Source organism: Ptychodera flava, chromosome 5 (assembly GCF_041260155.1).
Source record: "Ptychodera flava strain L36383 chromosome 5, AS_Pfla_20210202, whole genome shotgun sequence".
In the NCBI taxonomy this organism is placed as follows: domain Eukaryota; kingdom Metazoa; phylum Hemichordata; class Enteropneusta; family Ptychoderidae; genus Ptychodera; species Ptychodera flava.
Window position 1 is genome coordinate 40,971,282 of NC_091932.1, and position 20,930 is coordinate 40,992,211.

The window sequence follows — 20,930 nt, forward strand, 5'->3', positions numbered from 1 at the left end:
AGGACCGATTTTGGGATTTTGGTGATTGCTTATTGTCGGCCTTGGCACACGGTTATGCATACTACGCGGCGGCCGCTATGTATCACTACACTCGTAACTGTGCCTTGGCACACCAGCAACATCACAGTCGAACACGACAGAAGCCATCGCATGGCCCAAGGCAATATTTAATACGGCAAATCAATTGCTTTTTATCCATCTTCTTCTGCATGGCGAAATAATTTTAATTGCACTTTTAGACAAGCAAGCCAAACAAAAATATGATTTCACTGGCTTTTTGAACACAAGCATTAAGCTTATAGTATTAGCCTAGACTGACAGACGTCTTCAAGATTTTATGACGCAATATACTGCCAACTATCATAAGGGACTGGACATAAATTACAGGGGGGGTGGGCCGGTGTTTTTCGAAAAACCGCTGCGTAAAAATAGTGACCCTCAAAAGTTCATGCACAAAAATTAGTGACCTCCCCCTTATCCGTGCATAAAATAAGTGACCCTCCCCTGTTACTCAATACCCCCCAAAAAAACCCGCAATGTGTTAAAGACCCCCTTCTGAGTTGCTATATTTTTTAAGTCGCCCTCCCGAAAGGAAGGCAAAATGTGGCCGATATAACGCGTTGTCCAAAAAATATTAAATCATATGTGTGTGATAATTCATGTAAATGTACTTTGCTTGAAGTGGCAGGTAAAAAGTGCATGCCTGTACAAAAAATGTAATTTTTAGATTTTATCGATAATGTTGATTCACTATACATGTAGTCGACTATAAGAAAACTACGAACGTCATGTATTTTCCAGTATAAAACTAGCTATATCTGTTCATATACAGATGTTTAGTAACTGTGATGTTTAGTAACTGATATAGATATACTTGATTAGCATGGGTTGTTTACAAGTGCACATGTGAACAAGATATTTGATTTTGGAATTTCTGTCAAAATGTTGATCCACTATACATGGAGTCTATGACAAAACTATACATGGGAGTCCATGACAAAACTGTCAAAAATTTTCAGAATTAAAAATTTGCACTATTTGTGCATATATGGACCCTGAATAATTGACATAATTGTGCTTGATTAGAACAGGGTGGTACAAATGTGCATCCGTGTACAATAACTTTGTTTTTGGAATTTCGCATAAAATGTTGATCCACTATACATGGGAGTCTATGACAAAACTGTAAAAAAAATTTCAGAATTAAAAATATGCACTATTTGTGTATATATGACCCTGAATAATTGACATAATTGTGCTTGATTAGAAGAGGGTGGTAACACGTGCATCTGTGTACAATAACTTTGTTTTTGGAATTTCGCATGAAATGTGGATCCATTATACATTGTAGTCTATGAAGAAACTATGAATAATTTTTTTTAATACAAAACTTGGCAAATCTGTGTATTTATGTATGCTTGATTATTGATATTTATGTTCTTGATCAGACTAGAGTGGTTACAAGTCCATGTGTGTGCAAGAAATTTGATTTTGGAATTTCACTGAAATGTCCATTCACTATACATGGCAGTCTATGGTGAAACCCTATGAATAATTTTTTTCCAATACAAAAATAGGAAAATCTGTGCATTTATGTACACTCAATTATTGGTACTAATGTTCATGATTAGACTAGAGTAGTTTCAAGTCAATGGTTGTGCAAGAAATTTGATTTTGGCATATCACTTAAATGTCGATTCACTATACATGGCAGTCTATGATGAAACTATGAATAATTTTTTTCCAATACAAAAATAGGAAAATCTGTGCATTTATGTACACTTGATTATTGGTATTAATGTTAATGATTAGACTAGAGTAGTTTCAAGTCAATGGGTGTGCAAGAAATTTGATTTTGGAATTTCACTGAAATGTCCATTCACTATACATGGCAGTCTATGATGAAACTATGAATAATTTTTTTCCAATACAAAACTTGGTAAACCTGTGCATTTATGTACACCTAATTATTAGTATTAATATTCATGATTAGACTAGAGTGGTTTCAAGTCAATGGTTGTGCAAGAAATTTGATTTTGGAATTTCACCAAAATGTTGATTCACTATACATTGTAGGCTATGAGGAAACTACAAATAACTCATAGGTTATCTGATCCTAAATTGTTATTCAAAAGTTGTTCGACCTGAAGCTTCCAGTTGTTATTGATGACACTATGCACTATTCTGAACAGTTTGTATTCTGTCAATGTACATACAGCGACATGAACGTTTGACACCGACCTATATCCAATGTATTGTCAATGAGAGAATGATGTCAAATAAGTAATCTCCCAATTGTTATTGAAAGAGTCATTATAGGGGACAGTTATGCACAATAGTGTTGAATAAGTAGAAATCATGACAACTTAAATCAATGTGGCTGCTTGGATCATCAATACATTGTTTATTATACCTGAAATTTGCGACCGAAGGGCGCGCCGAAAATGGTAATGGCAGAAAATGAAAGTGCCAGGAGGTATTTTTTCTTTTTTCAGTATACCATAACGTGCACATGCAATTTCGGCTTTGATGCATGAAAAAAGGTGACCCTCCCCCATAGGCTTGCACAAAATTTTATGACCCTTCAAAAATGCTTGCGCGAAAAATGGCGACCCACCCCAAAAAACACCGGCCCACCCCCCCCTGTAATTTGTGTCCAGTCCCTAAAATTGCAGAAATATAAAAAAATCCCGATCGGTTTGCGCGAAAAAAGAATTGTATACAGAGCTGACAACGTTCACCTACTGACAAGTCATGCGAGAACGGGAAATTGATAATATGTTCAACATGATTGTAAAATAATTTATATGGTGCCCTGTAACTAAAATTTCCACTTTGTAATTTTTCAACGTCAAGCGTTATGCTCCATAACTTATACTCCATTTACATAACATTTCACTTCGTTAAAAATCTAGGATGTAGATGGAGTCTTCAAAGGTATTTTTCATACATTCCCGTTTTGTTTGATTTTTATTGTTTATTTTGATTTTTTCTTCGTTTCGTTTAATTTGTCATTATAAAATGATCGCGTAATCATATTCCAAATCAGGCAGTATTGTAAGGGTTTTGATAAGATCATATCATATGACGACACATCCTTCAGATGTTAAATTCAGGATTTCCAAACCCCTCCCCACCCCCACCCCACTCCCCGTACCTGAGACCAGTTTAATTTGGAGGACTTTCCCCTGCAGAGGAAACACATAGGCCTACTATCAAACATTGAAGGGCGCAGAGCTAGGGTTCGGGTTTGTTTAATGGTTGGAATTAATATAAAAATCATAGCATATCAAGCGTATATTACACCTAATAATGAGCAGAGTCTTAGCCCTTTCTCACTCCACTTTACCCTTTTTGACATTTATTAGTGGAGCCAAAGACGAGACAGATACTATTCGTTATGATATATTATTGTTGTATTTCGGTATCGCTGATTGGTTTGCGTGTATGCGCTGATGTTTCCTGTGAAAGTTTCGCTACGCCAATGATATCAATTGTAAGACAGTTTTTAGTTTGGGAACTCATCCATTTATGAACTTTGTTCAACAGAAGCAATTCCTTAATTGCTTGAAGAGTGTTTTATGAAATATCGTTTTCTATCATCACGTTTCGTAGGTTGTTCAGGAAATGTAATCTAACCAAAAGCCTTCAAAGGTGGCTAAACTGCAATGTCAATACAAAATATAAAATGTCGTCCATAATTTCGAAAGATTCAGGTAGTCATCAGTATACACCGGAATGAATTTAGATTTTTTCCTTTCTATGTTCTACCGCAGTCTCATTCTTGTACCTGTCCCCAACTATCTCACTTCCAATGTCTATCTACCATGTCTATATTTCTCTGACACTATCTCTGTCGTTTAGTGTGTCTAGATCTGTGGCTGTCTGTCTGTATATATTCCTATTTCCCGAGTCTTTGATTTATCTGTCTGTTGTCTGTCTGTCTGTCTGTCTGTCTGTCTGTCTGACAGTTTGTCCTCCCCTTCTCTACCACATCTCTCCGCTAACAAACATAAACATACATTTTGTGTGTCTGTCTGTCTGTCTGTCTCTCCGTCTGTTTATCTGTCTATCTGTCTGCCTGCCTGCTTGCCTGCCTGTCTGTCCATCTGTCAGTTTGTCCTGCCCTTCTCTACCGCATCTCTCACTAACAAACACAAACACAAAGTTAATTTGTGTGTCTGTCTCTGTCTCGCTCTGTCTGTCTGTCTGTCTGTCTCTCTCTCTCTCTCTCTCTCTCTCTCTCTCTCTCTCTCTCTCTCTCTCTCTCTCTCTCTCTCTCTCTCTCTCTCTCTCTCTCTCTCTCTCTCTCTCTCTCCCCCTCCCCCCCCACCGCATCATGTCATCCGCATCGAACGTCCCACTTGCACTTTCTTTATTTGCTTTCCGTTCAACTATAAATAAAGTCTGTATGGCCATCTGGATGTGTGATGCATATCGTGTGTGACGCATACCCTGGCTAGGCTTGCCACGCAACGTTAATTGGTGTATTCTGCAGGGCACTCGTTTATGCTTTGCAGAACAGTTTGGAGGGTCTGATCTGCTTCTCTGTCCAGTAGAAAAGGTAAGAATTATCAATATTCATGTCATGCAGTGGAAATGAACAATGCGCCGACCGGTGTAAATTTCTTTTCTAATTAAGATGCGTCTTTTTACCATCATATCAAATAACTACATGTAATTGACTTTGTTGATGTCGGTCTCATTTTCATCATAAAAAATGTTTTCGTTTTAAAATGTGCACGACGGCCTTGCCCTAAATTCGATAAATATTGAGCCGAGAATGCAAGTAATTATGCGCAAATCTAGGAATCATTCAATATCGGTTGACGACCGAAGACACGGAACAATATGGCTGACATATAATGACTGGATTTGCCAATACAATCAATAGTCACCGTAATAAGGTCACTACAGAACCGCCAATCGATGTCTATTTCATTTTTTTAGAATTCAGATAAAATACGTCCAAAATAATTAGTTTTATACTATTTGAACAAATCGCAATATTTTATATATGATATTTTATTATCAAGATTTAGCTGCGGCGTGAATGATTCATTTTGTGAGTGAGTAACTGCGCGTCCGTGAACATCGCAAATATCAGTTCATTATAATATGGCGCCAATATCGATCGTTGGATATGGTGCCATATGGCACAATAGGAAAATTTACACTGCCTATTAAAATAAATCAAACCCTACCTTTTTTATAATATTGTTCTCTTTTGCTCATGAATAATTCATGTACCGACGTCGCACACCGAAAATTTTGTATCAAACTAAATTTCTGGAATCAAGTTTAAAGAAGCCCAAGTTCGTTGTATCTTTGAACGGATAAAATGATATTTTGTAGAAGATCAATAAAATTTTTTAAATGTAATTACGACGTGTCAGTATTTAGTATTATTAGTGTTAATATTAGTCAGTTGTATGAGCGATTTTTACCTTTGTGGCCGGGTTTTGTGTTCCTTAGTCCGTGTGTGTGTTTAGGATCCAGATGTAATTGTTTTGAGTCAAGATGTATTTACAGATTCGCAAATATTCGACCGAACATTCGACTTTCATATATCCTGTTCTCCATCGATATGTGATATTTCGAAGATTTAAATGTACAAAAAGCTCGTGTGCTGTAATATTATTAATTATGCATAATGTAGACGTCCATGTTTTTACAAATTAATCTTTTCAATGAATTTAACCTGACAATGACATTCTGTCGCTTCGGTTTGACGTGAGACATGTTTCATGGACATCCATTGTCGTCGATGACACCTCACACAGATCGTTCACACTTTCCACATAAAAGAGGTCAAGCAGGGTTCTTCAATATGTAAGATGCGTTACCATAGACACCGTTCTCAAATTAAAGTCATTCGATACATCAATTGCTGGGCCACACGTCATTCTAAAATTATTTTTGACAAAACATAAAGTAGTGTTCGTGCGTCAAACGGTATTAACACGACCCAGTAACACTACCCACGATCTCTATTCATCGAGGGTCAATGTGTGTTAATTTATTTCATTCACTGATCATAAATGTCGTATATTTTACTATAAAGTAGTAATATTGTTATTTCGGACTCCACATTGATGTAAATATTAAGAAATATATGCCTGGTGATCATTACAACTTTATTGCCCCACTCATGATGGTCTGCTGGAAACAAATATTTTTTTTTTCATTCTCATATCGGCAATTTTCCACAAAAACATGGGCCTTATTTCATATTTATAATGACAGAATACGATATGTGTTATTCCACGAATACAGGAAACCAACGTAATCCGCACACAATATCCGCCCACTCTTTCTTCTGGCGATAACAACATACGTGCATCAGATTTCGTGTTTCTGTCGATTTGAACAACTTATCAAGTTGATAATGAAATCATGCGTTCGGTAAATCTCCCATCTTAATTAAAGGACACATCTTATGTCACTTTTTATCACTTTGTTTAGCCTAAGAAGATTCACATTTCAATAAATTCGTTTATTCAACAGTTTTCAATATAGCACTACGTCGTGAAAACGATGTATGTCTGTTTTTAAGTTGTTTTTGTCGACTGTATGGGCTAAGCGCAAATTATTTATTTGCGTGTTAGCTATTTGTCGACTGTAGGCTTAGCGTAAATTATTTATTTGTGTGCTAGATATTCGTGTATACTAGTCTTATAATACTCTGTACAGGTGTCGGTTTCTATTTACATTCATCTTAATTGCGATCTCTAAGTCTCTTAATTGAAATTATTGAACCTCTTGGTCACTTAGAAGAAAAAGAAACGAAAAAACGCATCAACAACGTAACAACGACGTAACTTGATTACCTATCTTTTACACTAAAATAATCATATGATGGTCTGAACCTTTCTTGTCAGGTTGACTTGGGTGATACTCGGCACCGAAGACATACTAAAATCTAATCATGGAGAGAGAGAATGCACAAAGCCGTGGAATTCTGAGAAGCAGTTCCGGCGAGTCTGACAACGACAAAGTGCCCGAAAAGCGTCGACCTCCACACCCGAAGAGACGGCGGGATAGAGGGCGCTTGACAAAACGACCGGCGCTGGAAAGTGTCTCGGAAAGTCATCATTGGCACCCATCATTCACGGAAAGCGATACAACGGAAACTTCAGTTTCGTCTGATTTTGGAGTCAAATCCTACTTGCATCAATTTTACGAAGACGATCCAAATTATAAAGACAACGAAGATGTTTTCAGAGAAGATTACCAATTCTTGGTTCCTCCGCCAAGTCGTCGCTGTCCTACCTACTGGTGGAAAGCAGCGATCTGGGTTGGTGTCAATCTACTTATTTTGGGAGCTCTTGCCTTACTGGTCGGCTATCTGGTTCCTCAACGAAAAGAAATCATCGGTTACGAGAACGACCGCGTTCTGATCGATGATAAAGCAGTCACGTTCAATTATCGACTTGACGTTGCAAAACTAGCCGGCTTGATTATTCTCTGCGTTGGAGGTTTTGTTTTGGCCGTCGCGTTACTTATTCCTGCATTTTTAAGTGACGATGATGACAAAGAAGGCTTCAAAGTTCAGGTTTTTGATTCGTATCCTCCGTATATGTCGTACGGTACGACTACTACGATTGGTCAAGAAGACCCGGTCCCATGTACTTCACAGGTTAAAAGTGTCCAACCCAAGAGAGCGACTGAAGACCCTGCTGTTTTTGGCAAGGAACCTACCGTAAACATACAGGGATGACCACAATTTCAAGCTTGGCGGAATTTTGTGTAGGAAATATTTCACTCTTGTAAATTATCACAAAACACTATCTGTACGTATTACACCAGAATGCTTCCCAGCAGTTTTCGGATTGTCGCTAATTTGTCGAGTAAAGGGTAAACCAAGGGAGCAATAAAGGAACTGATATACGGAGTGCTGTTTACACAGTTTGACTGATTTCAACAGCACAAAATGATATTTTTTTTGGAAAAAGGCACTCCACTATAAGAGAACGCTGTTAATTGTTGAACTGACAACATAGGATAAACGGACAAGAAAAAAAACGAAACACCGAAATTTCCCTTGAGAGACGTAAGGTGGCGACGTTAACTCTGTCCAGGACTATCGAACTGCAGAGACAGCAAAACTTTTCAAAGAGTTTAGCACATGGCGTTCTTAATCTTTCACAAGAAAATTATGTAACCGATCTTTGAGATGAACCAAGTCTTTCACTTTTACTGTAGATCATTGTGTCTATAACCATACATGTGTCAATGTAGTTCGAAAAATACGATATCCAAGGTCAGGGGATAAGACTCCTCTCCCAAGCCAAAAACTTAATATAGTATTAAAAATGTACTTAAATTGAATAATGCAGGTGGAAGCTTGAAAGAGTTAGAAGTTAACATAAAAAGAGGAATTAGCATAGATGACAGTTTATATTGACAATGTTGTGATTTTTCAACGATATATTTGTAGTTCATCCATCCATCAAATCTCTTGAAGTTTTAGTTACGAACCACTTTTTAACGGAATCTGGTCACAAAATTTTACTTCCAAAAATGTTTTTTTATGGTATTTTAACCTTGACTACTGCGAATGTCATCACATGTAACAAACTTTGTGATTGTACAATTTAAATCTTCAATGATGAGTAGTCATAAAAGTGAAAATGGGGGTGAATATATCGCCAAATTTGTTGTTGACGTAAACAATTCCAACATACCATAGACACTGTAACTCTTGTCCATGGACGGACCGAAGCTCTTCAACTTCTTGTCATAAAGATATGGCAATTTAGGGCTAAAAGTTTACGTCACAAAATTTATTTGACGCTGATAAATGGGACGGTCTTTCAAATTAAGAGAATATTTTATCAGGAAACCGAAATATCGCTAGCGAAATTACAAGCCAGCGTAAGGGTTACAGAAACAGTGTGGTTCACTTCCCTGGTTCTCTTAAAATCAGTTTCTGAAATCGAAGTTCAGATCTTATGATTAAATAAAAATAAGAAATATTTAAGTGTTTTATTCCTTGAAACTTCGAGGAAATCATTGTAATCTTATGATACGGTGGATTCCAAAATGACGTTGCGCGTTGTGATGTTGACATTGTATATTTCCTGTGAAGGAAATTACCTTGCTGACGTCAGATGTCATCCTGAAAATGTGTCACGTTTATAACGTTTGTGAATACATCGTTTAAAACCGTTGTGGACTTTACTGTACTACCGTGTTTGGTGATTTCTGCTTGTCTTTATGTAAATAACAATCATTATATTCTGTCTTTTCTTTTACAAAACAGCAACCTTTACAACTATAGTGCTATTTTTTGCACTTGTGTCTGTGTCATGCCAGATGCCGTAAAAGGGTGCTTTCAGCATCGACCTGCGAAACTTTAATACTCCTCTCCAACCCGACGGTTTATCTCTCAATCATACAATATTTAATATCGGCATAAATGCATGTATCGTTCATACTTGAAATTATCGACATAAATTTATGTTGTATAAATTGTCGCTAGGTTTTTGATGTAACCCTGCTTTGTTTTAAACTGAGAGCGTATTTATTTCAGTTTGCTTTAACTTACACTGCGTCCTTATACAGGGCAGTTATAATATCGCGCAATACCCAGTCGCAGCATTGCCTTCGCAGTATGTAGGCGGTGTCAATTTAACCTCTACAAAGTCGATTAGTTTTCCAAGCATTGCAGGGCAAAAAGGAAGCTCAACCCTGATGAATACTAAATTTATTTCATCAATAATATCAATAATATTTCGTAATTTTAAATTAAATATTGATATAATTTTTCTTTGAGTCTTGCTGCATGTGTGTTTCCAGTAGCTAGCTTGGGACTCTATACTCCATTTCCAGGCAAAATTATGCGTGATAATTGTCTGAGGTTACAGATAATATTACTAAAAGGTCCATTTCCCAACAGAATAACTTCCTGTTTACAATGACACAGATGAGTACAGCATCAAAATCTATTATTATATGAAAATAGCTTCCCATATTTCAGGGCTAATGACAAGAGACCATGGAATTTTTCCTAGCAATAAGATGTAACAAGTCAGCTCGGATTTAAAATCTATTTTGAATAGCCATCGTATGTCTGACAAACTGGGTTTTCATTACACAATTAAATTATGCTAGAATAATGTATGCATGAAATATGATTTCCAGAATTTGGCTGTACCAACTTCTTGAATTTTGAGTTGTTAAAAATAGTGAGGCCACTAATAGTTTGCGTCCTGCATGCAACTGTTAAGACATTCTATTCAGACTGAAAAGGGCTGAACAGTACTCTAGAGGCTGAGAAAATTGCAAAATTCATGAGAATACCATTTAAGCTTTTCACCCCTAATTCCCTGTAAACAGGTCCATCCTCGCCATTGAAAACGATGGGGTTGGGCCAAACCATTGTGATGAAAGGGTTAAACTTTTGTCTGTCTGTACTACAGCTGAAGGCAAAAATATGCCATGAATAGAGGATGTTGCATAAAATGTGACTTCTGGTATTCAGTGAAAATCCTTCAGGAATTGTGTCAACGCTAATTGCCAATGGCAAGTCCTTGAAATAAGCAATGCAAGACGGAAAATTCCAGCCTTTGTGTTAAATAAGAAATGGTATTCCTCTGTGTAACAGTGTAGGCGTCCCTTTCAAAAGTGGAGTTGACCTTGTTTATTTTGATGTACCTGTCTGTGATATTTATTACATTTGCATATTAATGTGCATCATGAGCCTATCAGTCAGCTTTACTGTATCATTTGCATATTTCTCCCAGATTTATTTTAAGTACATTTACAACTTATGTAGTCTGTCGTATTAACTATTGTCTATTTTTCATGCTTCTTTACTATTACAATTTTATTTTTCTGTCAATGTTTAACTATTAACATAAAAAGTTATGTTCAAAATTTACTTACTGTTAGTAACTTCTGTGACTAATGTGGTTTACTGCATGTAATGACAGTTATTTGACACAGAACTCTGTACAAAACTCATTTCAGTAATAACATACTCTTTAAACAGTGTTTCATAGTCATTTGGACTCTCCCCATCACACTCTGTGTACCATCTCCCGTACAACAACACACAGATACGTGGTTACATTGCAACTCAAATACTTCCCCTTTCTTTTTGAACTTTTTCACCAACGAAGTAACTTACAGTGGCCGAAAAATTTTGGCCAGTGACTTTCTCAGAGACAACTTCAATGAATTTTTTTTGTCTGTAGAGTCGGTAAGATAGCAGATCCAGTGTATAAGTGTCGAGTTGCATCAATCTGATTTCCAGTGAATCAATATCAGATCTCGGTAACAAATTTAAAAGGTAAATTAAATTCTACAATGTGAAATTTTTGGTAACTTCCTAATTCTGCTAAGGAAGAGATAACCATGGCAGTGTATTATGTGGCCCATAAGGGTAGAAAAATATTGTACTTAAAAGCTTTATAGTTTTCAAACAATACAATTTATTATACAGATCTTTACAGTTACAAAGTGTATGAATTTGTAGAGTTTGTATCAACATAGTTATATACAATATGTACATTACAAAGTTTAAAGAATAAAAAGCATGTCAAACATTGGAAGATATGGTCTCTATAGAGTTTATTATGGACGCATTTGTCCTGTTTCCCTCAGGTTCAAGTTTGTCCATCAAAAATAAACTTGTATCAAGCTTTGAGGGGGAAGAGTTAAACACTGTTCACTATGGAAGATGGACATTTGCATAAAAACACGGCAGAGTTTGAAATCAGTGAAAATCTTGAGTTATCATCTGATGCCTTGGCTGAGTCTCCATGGAGACCAAGTTGTTAAAAGACAAAGTTCCATCCAAAACATGCCACTGCGGAACTCATCCCTGTGTTGCCACGGAAAAATAAGCTTAAACTAACGGCTGGATTCTGTCTTTGCTCAAATCCACCTGTTTTGAGCATTGTAGAAGAAAGACTGTTTTTTGTTGAGATCATCTGGTCTGTATGTGGCTAGAACATAAGCAATTAATACAGTGATTAGTATAAGGTAGAAGACTGTAAAATCCTTGTTACACAGAGTGCTACAAGATATAATTATTTTATGTTGACTTTGTGTGTACATGATTCTGATATCAACCAATCTTCAGAAAATACTGGGATCACACAGTGATACTCATAACAGGAGTGAATTGTTTGGTCAAAGTATACCAATAATGGTTCTACTCCGGAATTAAAAGGACAGTTTTTTACAGACTCACTATGTCCAAAAGGTCACATGATGGAGGTAATAACAAACCCATGTGTACAAACCCGGACAGAAATACTCTATTTCTACATGTATTAGCATGCATGGTTTTGTTTGACCTGCAGTCAATTCAAATTCCAGGCTTCACTCCCTTTAAGTACAGGTTTGGAAATTGAATAGTTTTTGCACCTACCTGGTCCAGGAAATTCAGCATTTTTAACTTCTCCAGTCCATCTACTAGTATTTGATACAAATACAGATCCTGACATATAATGCTTTGCTGGGCCTTGATAATTGACGACATCATAACTACCAGGTCCTGGTTCTGGTAACGGTGGTGGCAAAGGCATGGCAGGCGCTGAGATACACAGGTAATGTTTACGTCTACAAATCAAATAATCAATAAAAAGGATTAATTTGTTTCTATTTTTATTTTTGAAGACATGTTTGAAAGTTTCTACAATAAAGTACCCTTGCAGAATAAAAAGCTCCTTAACCTGTTCACCCCTAATTCCCTGTGAACAGGTCCACAATCACCATTGATAACAGTGAGATTGGACCAAACCATGCTGGTGAAAGGGTTAATGTTTAATGCTGTATATATGTTCAAAATGGACATCACCCTTTCAACACTGTGGTTTGACAAAAAACCCACTTTTATCAAAGGTGATTGTGGACTTGTGTATAGGGAAGGGCGAAAAAGGTGAAACTAAGACAGAATATGGTGAAAATATCATGTTTGTTGAAGATCAAAAATGATTAAAAAATCACTTCGTTTATGATAACAGACTTCTAAGTAACTGAAACTTCATGGTGTGTTTGTAGTAGCTCATATCTTTTCATAGACTGACAGGAGGTGATTCAGACTACATTTCGTGGATTTGAGCAAATTATTTAAACTTTGCAAAAATATCTTTAATTTTCCTCATAATTTTGGAGGAAGCATTCAATTACTCATAATTAATCTGTCAGGAAAATTCATTCAGAAAAAATTTTTTGTTGAGAAGAATAAATGTTTAAACAATTTTCTTAACTGATGGGCCGGCCACGCCATTATTTATATGAATTATACGTCGTGATAAATTCACAGTGATTTTCATTCACACAGAAACTACAATATCACTTATAATTTGAGAAGTGTTTTCATTCAATTCTCTCATCTATACAAATCACGAAAATGAAAATAAAAACAGGAAAAATTAATCGTAATTGTTTTGATTTTTGGTGATTTCAGGCTAAATGAAGTTGTATACAAATTTTGTGTCATCACTTTATTATCACTGCTCTAAAATTGTTGGTTTGAAGTAAAAAAGAACTATACTTACGGTAAAATCTGTCTGTTGACTGGATCTATTATGTCTTCATGTGGTTTGTAATGGCCTGGTCCTGGATTCTACATGTGATAAAACAAGACAGAACAGAGTTAGAGTTGAAAAAACATACAAACGGGTTATGTACACTATTTTAGTGTGCGTAGTCAATATCCAGCAAAGAGCATAGAATGGTTTTAAAATATCTTTGTATTCTCTATTATAGCTTCAAAGAATGCTGTGGGAAGATAATGTCACACATTGAACTAAAAGGTGATGGATGTGTAAGATTTGACTTACACTTATTGGAGATGCTGCCATTTTCCTAATTGTTTTAGACTGAAAACTACTGCAAGCTATCCTTGGTGAGTCTTTGGTTAGTCTGTCATTTACATGGTATTGACCTGTAACAGATAACAGATTAGAAATTCAGTGACAATCATTATTAGAGTTTGTGACTCGGCATCATGTTTAATAACCAACAGCAGTACTGTATGTAATACATAGCTATGCTGAGAGCTACCATCCATTGCAGTCTTGCCTTTTGTTACATGCAGTATTGGTTGAAGGTTGATGAATTCATCCAGTGTATTTTGAACAGAGACAACTGTTTGAAACACAATACATGAGAAAATGCACATCAACTGTATTTTGCATACCTGTAAGTGTCCTATAAAAACCTAGAGAGTTCCCGTTTCCAAAATTATTATTATTAAATCCCTTATTTCTAAATCTTTTTCTCATATCTCTGTGGGGTAATAACTTACACCATTAATTTCTCATATTTTTAAATTTTTCATGTTGAGCTAAAAAAGTGCATCATTAGACTGGATGCAAACTTACTTGGTGACGGAAAGCTATCCTTCGTTTTGTTCAAATCACCACGTTTTGAAGTTGATCTAAATGATGCCTGAACTTGACTTCCATAATGCTTTTCAACAGTATTTCTTGAAACCTGAAATGAAAAGATGTGCGTGAATATCACTTGTGTATTTTTAATGAATGACAATATTTTCTGAACTTGAATATTGTTAAAACTACAACATTGTCATTCTCATGTAATATAAAACCTTCTAACATATTATCCTACAAATGGACATGTTGCAACTATTATTTTTTATTTGTTTACATTGTGCCTATCAATTTTTCAGTGAATTTTCATACAATAGACAGTGACTGAATATAGTGAAAGATAACAATATCATTAAACAGCATTCAAACAAATTTTTATCACAGATGCATATATTTCTTAATAGCCTGAACCAAAAAGTATTAACTTTTCAAACTAAAAACTGCACAGTGAAGTTTAACAATTTTATGCAAAAAGTGAATTAAAATCAGAGACGAGTATAATATCTGGTAAATAAACAGTGCTAATATATTTTCACAGTACATGACAGAAACTACAAACATTGCTGATTAAGGTAGTACGTGCCTCGAAAGTGAAAGACTTAAACCTTTGCTCGAACTGTCCTCAAGGAATCTTTTGACAATTCTCTTTCAAAATTAAGAATAGCAATCGGGGTCACCATGCAAATTTTGGTACTGGAGAAACAAATTACCCAAGATTTTTAATACCAATATTTAAGTTTCAAAATGGCTGCCATCCCTGTCTTAACTCTATGGAGAAAAATAAAATTTTCGATTTTGGAAAAACTATGACTGTAAAAAGTTTTCTTACACCAAGAGCTTTCAAATTATTCCCACAATTGATGGATCTGAAAAGAATTGGAAAGTTTGAGGGTCCACATATCTGTCCCCGAGGCGCATTCTACCTTAATTTGTCGCAAATGTGACGAATTCCTTTTCACTTTTATTTATTGCCGCAGATTTCAACATAAAATACTACTTACAGAGTAGGTATTTGGAGCTGGTTGTTTTATTTTAGATTCTCTGACATTGGTTGCTAATGGCCGAGAAAAACTGCTGCTGGCACTTCCCTTGTTGAAATCACTTTTACTTTGTAGAACACTGGGTAGTGCATACTTTGCAGGTCCTGGCCCAACACTACCTCTGTATCTTTTTGTCCTTGAAGCCTAAGGAGATGAAAAATTGCAACTTTGATGAAAAATTTACCTACGAAGGCAAAGTTTGATGAACGCACAAGATTGCTCACAGTCATGTCTGATATTGTAAAGGGTTGAAAATAGCCACATGACTTCACAGTGTTCTCCACAACGTTGGAAAAGAGAGGCGTGGCCAATTTACATAACAATCCATAATTTTCATATTCTTTTGTTGTGAGAATGTTATCTTTTGTAGGTTTATTAAAATATGAATAGACTGCACAATAAACAGAAGGGTGGCCCATCCCTTCAAAATCCCCCTGTAGAGAACCCTGCTTCATCACTTATTTAAACATGGAGATGCCTCTGAAGAACACTTGACTATCTGCTTCAATCAGAAAACAAGTGGAATTTTCTTCAGAAGCCCAAAGGCTAATGAAAGTGGAACCCCTAAGATCATGTTTACTTGTTTACCTGTTTTATTCAGACTCAGTACTTTTCATCCTTCTTGCAACAAAGGGTAGCATACAAGGATAATAATGAGCCATATTATAATTAAACATAATGTTAGGCAAGAATTGTCTTTAATTTGAAAAGCACCCTTTAATAGGCAAGCAGATTATTCCCAAGACATGGGTCAAGTATTCTTCAAGTGTGTTGTTGTTTTTAATACCTTCCTGTTTTTTGACAAATTTTAGATTTACATACCTTTGATACAAAACCTACACCCATTCCTTTCTTGGAAAGGGATGAACTGTTGATGTGTACAACGGAATTCCACTTTCCGTATGTGCCAGGCCCTGGATTTTCATTCTGAAATGGAAAACAGAGTTTCTCTAGGTTTTTTCGATGAAATGATTAATTCATTGATGGTAAAAGAATCAGATACGAAATTTATATGCTGCATTAAATATGAACGTAGAGCAAAGATTGCTCCAAAAGGATTCAAAAGACAGTCTTGGTGACAACACTAAGCTGCCTATCAGCATCTGTTGCTTGTCAATATGAAATTAATGGTATCAAAGTCTGCAGTTTTCAAATAAGCTATACCACTGTTCACGTAACATACATCTTTCATTTTCACATCAACAGATTATTTATCAGATATATTCAATCAACCTTGATATTTGTTTAAAATAAAATTTTTCATTATCAGTCAAGTGCAGATATGAGTACCTATTTTCTGTTCAGTAAAACTTTATACTCAAGCTTACCTGATTAAAATCATCTTGAAATCTTTTTGATCTGGAATTAAATCCTTTACTTTCTGCATTATCAACAACAATAGTTTGATACTTGCTGGGTATTGATGCAGATGCAGCTGTTATTCCATGGCCTGTTGTTCAGCAGGAGACAAACATAAGGAAAGATGATGATGTAGGCATTATTTTGAGTGTGTGCAATGTAGATTTCTATGAGAGGTTACAGCAAATGTCAGCAAGGGTAGGTTTATAAGCAGATCATGTCCATTGCTGGACTTGATCTGCGCTTGTGTGCAAGAGTTACCAGTAGAACCCATTCAGTCATAGCAAAATGTATTGTGTGATGTTGCGCACACAAGTATAATATTGAAATTACTGAGATTGATAAAATGTTTCAGTTTCTGTAAACACAACAGCAAGATTCTATTGTAGCAGTATAACCAAACCAGGTTATGAAGTGATTGTGGTATGTTCTAAATGAATGTCTCGGTTGCCTGACTGTAAACAAAAATAATAACACAAAAAAGTGGTAACATACAACACAGAAAAAAGCAGATTGCCGGGAATTGTGACAATATAATATATTGATATACAATCGTAGACACTTTCCCAGCTCTCTGGACTAAGTTCAAAATCTTTGCCGTGATAGCTGATACTGTACACCATTTCAACCAAAAAATTTGTGGGAGTAGAAAACTTATAGTATTATTGTTGTACTGAATATTTTAGAATAGTGCCATCATATCCTTGTTCAGGTCTGCCAAATGTGTGAAACAAACACATATGCATACTATATAAATGCTGTTAAATAATAGCAAAAACACTGCAGGCACCATCCTCTGGACCAAGAATTTGAAGAAAAGCACCTGTCGATGGTGTGTTGGCGCTGGCGTAGAGGTCAAAACAATTATGGCACGGTCCCAGGAGTTTTGCTCTTGCCTTCCGTTAACGGCATAGGGCAGAAACCAATGAGTACAAGTTTTCAAAAGTGAACTCGTTACTTTTTGGAAAGAAAGTACGTTTTGAGCTTTACCTTTATGAATTCTACCTGACGGACGACTTGAAAATCTTTGATAATCAGTGTCAGCTGTCTTCACGCTGTCCGCCATGTTGTTTACCACTGACACTCTTCACATCAGTCGAAAGCCATACACTCGCGCGTCGTAGTTCAAATAGTCCCCAATATCTCTTTCACTAATTCGATATTATCGCTGAAGTTACGTTTTAATTATTTTTCTTACAAGTAATGTTTCATAAGTTTAATTAGTTATGATTTTATGGGGGAAAAATGTAATATTTTAGCATGAAGTATGCTAGAGGGCGACCTGGTCACTGGATCTTTCGATGTTTCTATATACGTCCGCGATCGTTACTATGGCTGCAGCTGCAAACGCGTTCAGCTCTGTCCTGCGGAAGCGGAAGTGATGTGCCGTACCGGTCTCTTCTATAGTCTGAGGAAAATGTTGTTGTTGTTGCATAGGGTCCTCAATCTCCGATGATATTGATGATGATGATGATGATTAAATACTTAAAACAGGAGAAAAATAAAAATATATTTTGACTCTGTAAATTTGTTGTTGTTGTTGTTGTTGTTTTTATTATTGTTGTTGTTGTTGATAGTATTTGCAGAAAAGAAAAAAGCATGCACTGGGAAATTCAATACAGCCTAACTATACTATGCGCTGCAAAATTCTGCAAAATTCTGCAGCATAGTATTTTAATTTTATTTCAAACAAATATCAAGGTTGATTGAATATATCTGATAAATAATCTGTTGATGACGTCAACTGCCCAATTATTGCAGCTAAGCAACATCAATATCAACACTATTTTAAAAGAGACAGTGAGACATCGCCCGAGATAATTTGGACGACAGGTTGAACAATATAGTGCTCCCGGATAATGCTATCAACATTTTACATAGAAACTGCATTCTTCAGCTAATACAGTATTCATTTATTATTTATTTATTTATTTATTTATTTATAGGTACTCTCCTCCGTTTTCTTGCCTCACTAAGCCTCATGCACAAAACAATTGTGTTGTACAGCAGCGCAGCGAGGCAAAGAACATGGAGAAATTCTACCACGTGTTTGTACGCTCTGAAAGATATTCACATTTTCATTGTCATTTTGGTTTTGAATTTACGAGAAATATTTTTGGAAGACTTTCCGATTCCCAGGCACGGAACAAAGGTAGGCCGACTATATTAACGGCATTTCTAGCCAAGCACTCGAACCACAGTTCAAAGGTGCATGCTTGCTTGGTGTTGGTTCGGGTTTGTGGATATAGGCCATAGCTATAGGCCCCAACGCACGACAGCCGAACCAACGTCAAGGGCGTACATGCCTCTGAATCGGACCGATGTGAGTGTTGATAAGCTTAAACGCAGTTATTATTATTATTATTATTATTATTATTAAACTCAATAAACTGTTGAGCCTTTGGCTCTTCTCACAAAGTGTTGAGTAAAACAAAATTTACACTATTTAGGCCTACCTTAAAATATACAGGAACAAAACTTTATACTGAAAAACTACAAAATGTAAAAACACGTCAAGTAAAAAATCTAAAAACAAATTCAAAACTACATAAAAGTGAGAGGATCCCAACTATTTAAAAATTGGCACTTGCAATTTCTTTTGAATAATAGAAGGATAGAAGTGAAGAGCTAGATTTAATCTCTCCAGGCAAAGTTTTCCATATTCTAACTCCGTTGTACATAAAACTTCTTTTGAAAGATTGGGTTCTATGCCCTGGAATATACAAATCTTCTCTGATTGCAGACCTGGTGTTACGTCTGTGAATCTGCTTTACACCTCTAAAAATATTAAGATAATCAGGAGCAAGATTATTCTGAACTTAGTAACATTAAATCTGATTCATTATTATATAAAGCTTTTTGACGAATTGGCAACCACCTTAAGGATTTAAAAAAACCACAAAATTTGGAGTTAATAATCGATCTTTATCTAAAATCACTCTAGCAAAAGATTTCTGCTGTCTTTCGATACTAGATAAAAGAGTGGTTGAACAATGACTCCATATGTTCGTACAATAATCAAAATGAGGTAAAATGAAACAATTATAAAAGGTCAACATTGCTTTTTTAGTTAAAAAATGGTCGTATACACTTTAACTGTAAAAGCTTAAAAGCAACGTTAACTATATTTACTACATACTACTTTACTGGCATGTTTATCCCAGGTCAAAGTATCATCAATTGATAGACCTAAAAGGTTTTCTTGTTTACCTCATTCAAGCTGCTCGTCATTACAAACAACTTTTATACATTTGTTTGTTCTAGATTTTTTCTGGGAGGTTTCAATGACCATCACCTTGGTCTTTTTTGAATTTATATGATGTCTGATGATGTCCGACCCACCCCCCACCCCCGACGAAGTCCCGATAGTTAGGTGTCTTTCGCCTGGACGTATTGAAAAAAAAAATGTATTCAATGTAAATAATGTATTTCGTGCAGACCTTTCAGGCAATAAAAGTAAAATTAAACAAAAATAAAAAAAATTATGAAATGTAAAGAATGTATTTCGTGCAAGAATAAATGTAATAATGTAAAACGTGCAGAATTCTTGACTACTTGACTACTGAAAAAATGCCGCAAACAGCTTAGTTTGTTACAGTGAAACCTGTCTCTCACCTCTCTAATCAGGAAACCTCTTTATTAACGACAGATTCATCAACCCAAAAGTTACACTTTGAATAGAATTTCACCTGTGTATTAAGGACATATCTATATTAAGAACACTTTTTCCATTACTGTATTTGAAATACTAAATTCATTAATGAATACAAATGAACGCAGGCAAAAATCAATAAGATGAAGTTTTGTTAAATGCTGTATCATTGATACCAGAAATATACTATCCAAATTGTATTGTAAATAAATTTTGCATCTACTTGAATATATAGCGGTGTCCAGATTTAAATATTTGATAAAAATATTTGTTGCTTGGTAGGCTTTTCGCAAAACTGGTGATAAATGAATGAATGAATGATTGAATGAATGAATGAATGTCAAGGTGTGGAAGTTGTAGATGGGCTCTACCCGGTACCCATGACTACAGGCATTTTAACATTTAATTATGCGCAAATTTGTAGTCAACTAGCTCGATATTTCAGGCGGGATAACCGTTTTGTGAGATATCTTGCTGATAAAAATTACTCGCGAATCAACTCTACAATTTACAAAGAAAACTGTGAAT

The 20,930-nt window shown here is 35.7% G+C and overlaps 1 protein-coding gene and 1 long non-coding RNA gene across 2 annotated transcripts; one reads left to right on the forward strand and one right to left on the reverse strand.

The window, feature by feature from the left end:
- The first annotated feature begins 4,434 nt into the window (after positions 1–4,434).
- LOC139133956 (uncharacterized) lies at positions 4,435–11,558 on the forward strand. The gene is made up of 2 exons (XR_011552685.1): positions 4,435–4,564; positions 6,882–11,558. It is a non-coding gene; the product is annotated as an uncharacterized lncRNA (long non-coding RNA).
- Positions 11,415–17,894, reverse strand: LOC139133955 (O(6)-methylguanine-induced apoptosis 2-like). The gene is made up of 9 exons (XM_070700776.1): positions 17,741–17,894; positions 16,720–16,841; positions 16,214–16,318; positions 15,353–15,535; positions 14,343–14,454; positions 13,800–13,903; positions 13,515–13,582; positions 12,383–12,573; positions 11,415–11,954 (listed from the first exon to the last, which is right to left on the reverse strand). Exons 1-9 carry the CDS (start codon positions 17,814–17,816, stop codon positions 11,884–11,886), a joined length of 1,032 nt encoding a protein of 343 aa, XP_070556877.1. The 5' UTR covers positions 17,817–17,894; the 3' UTR covers positions 11,415–11,883.
- Between the last annotated feature and the right edge of the window lie 3,036 nt (positions 17,895–20,930).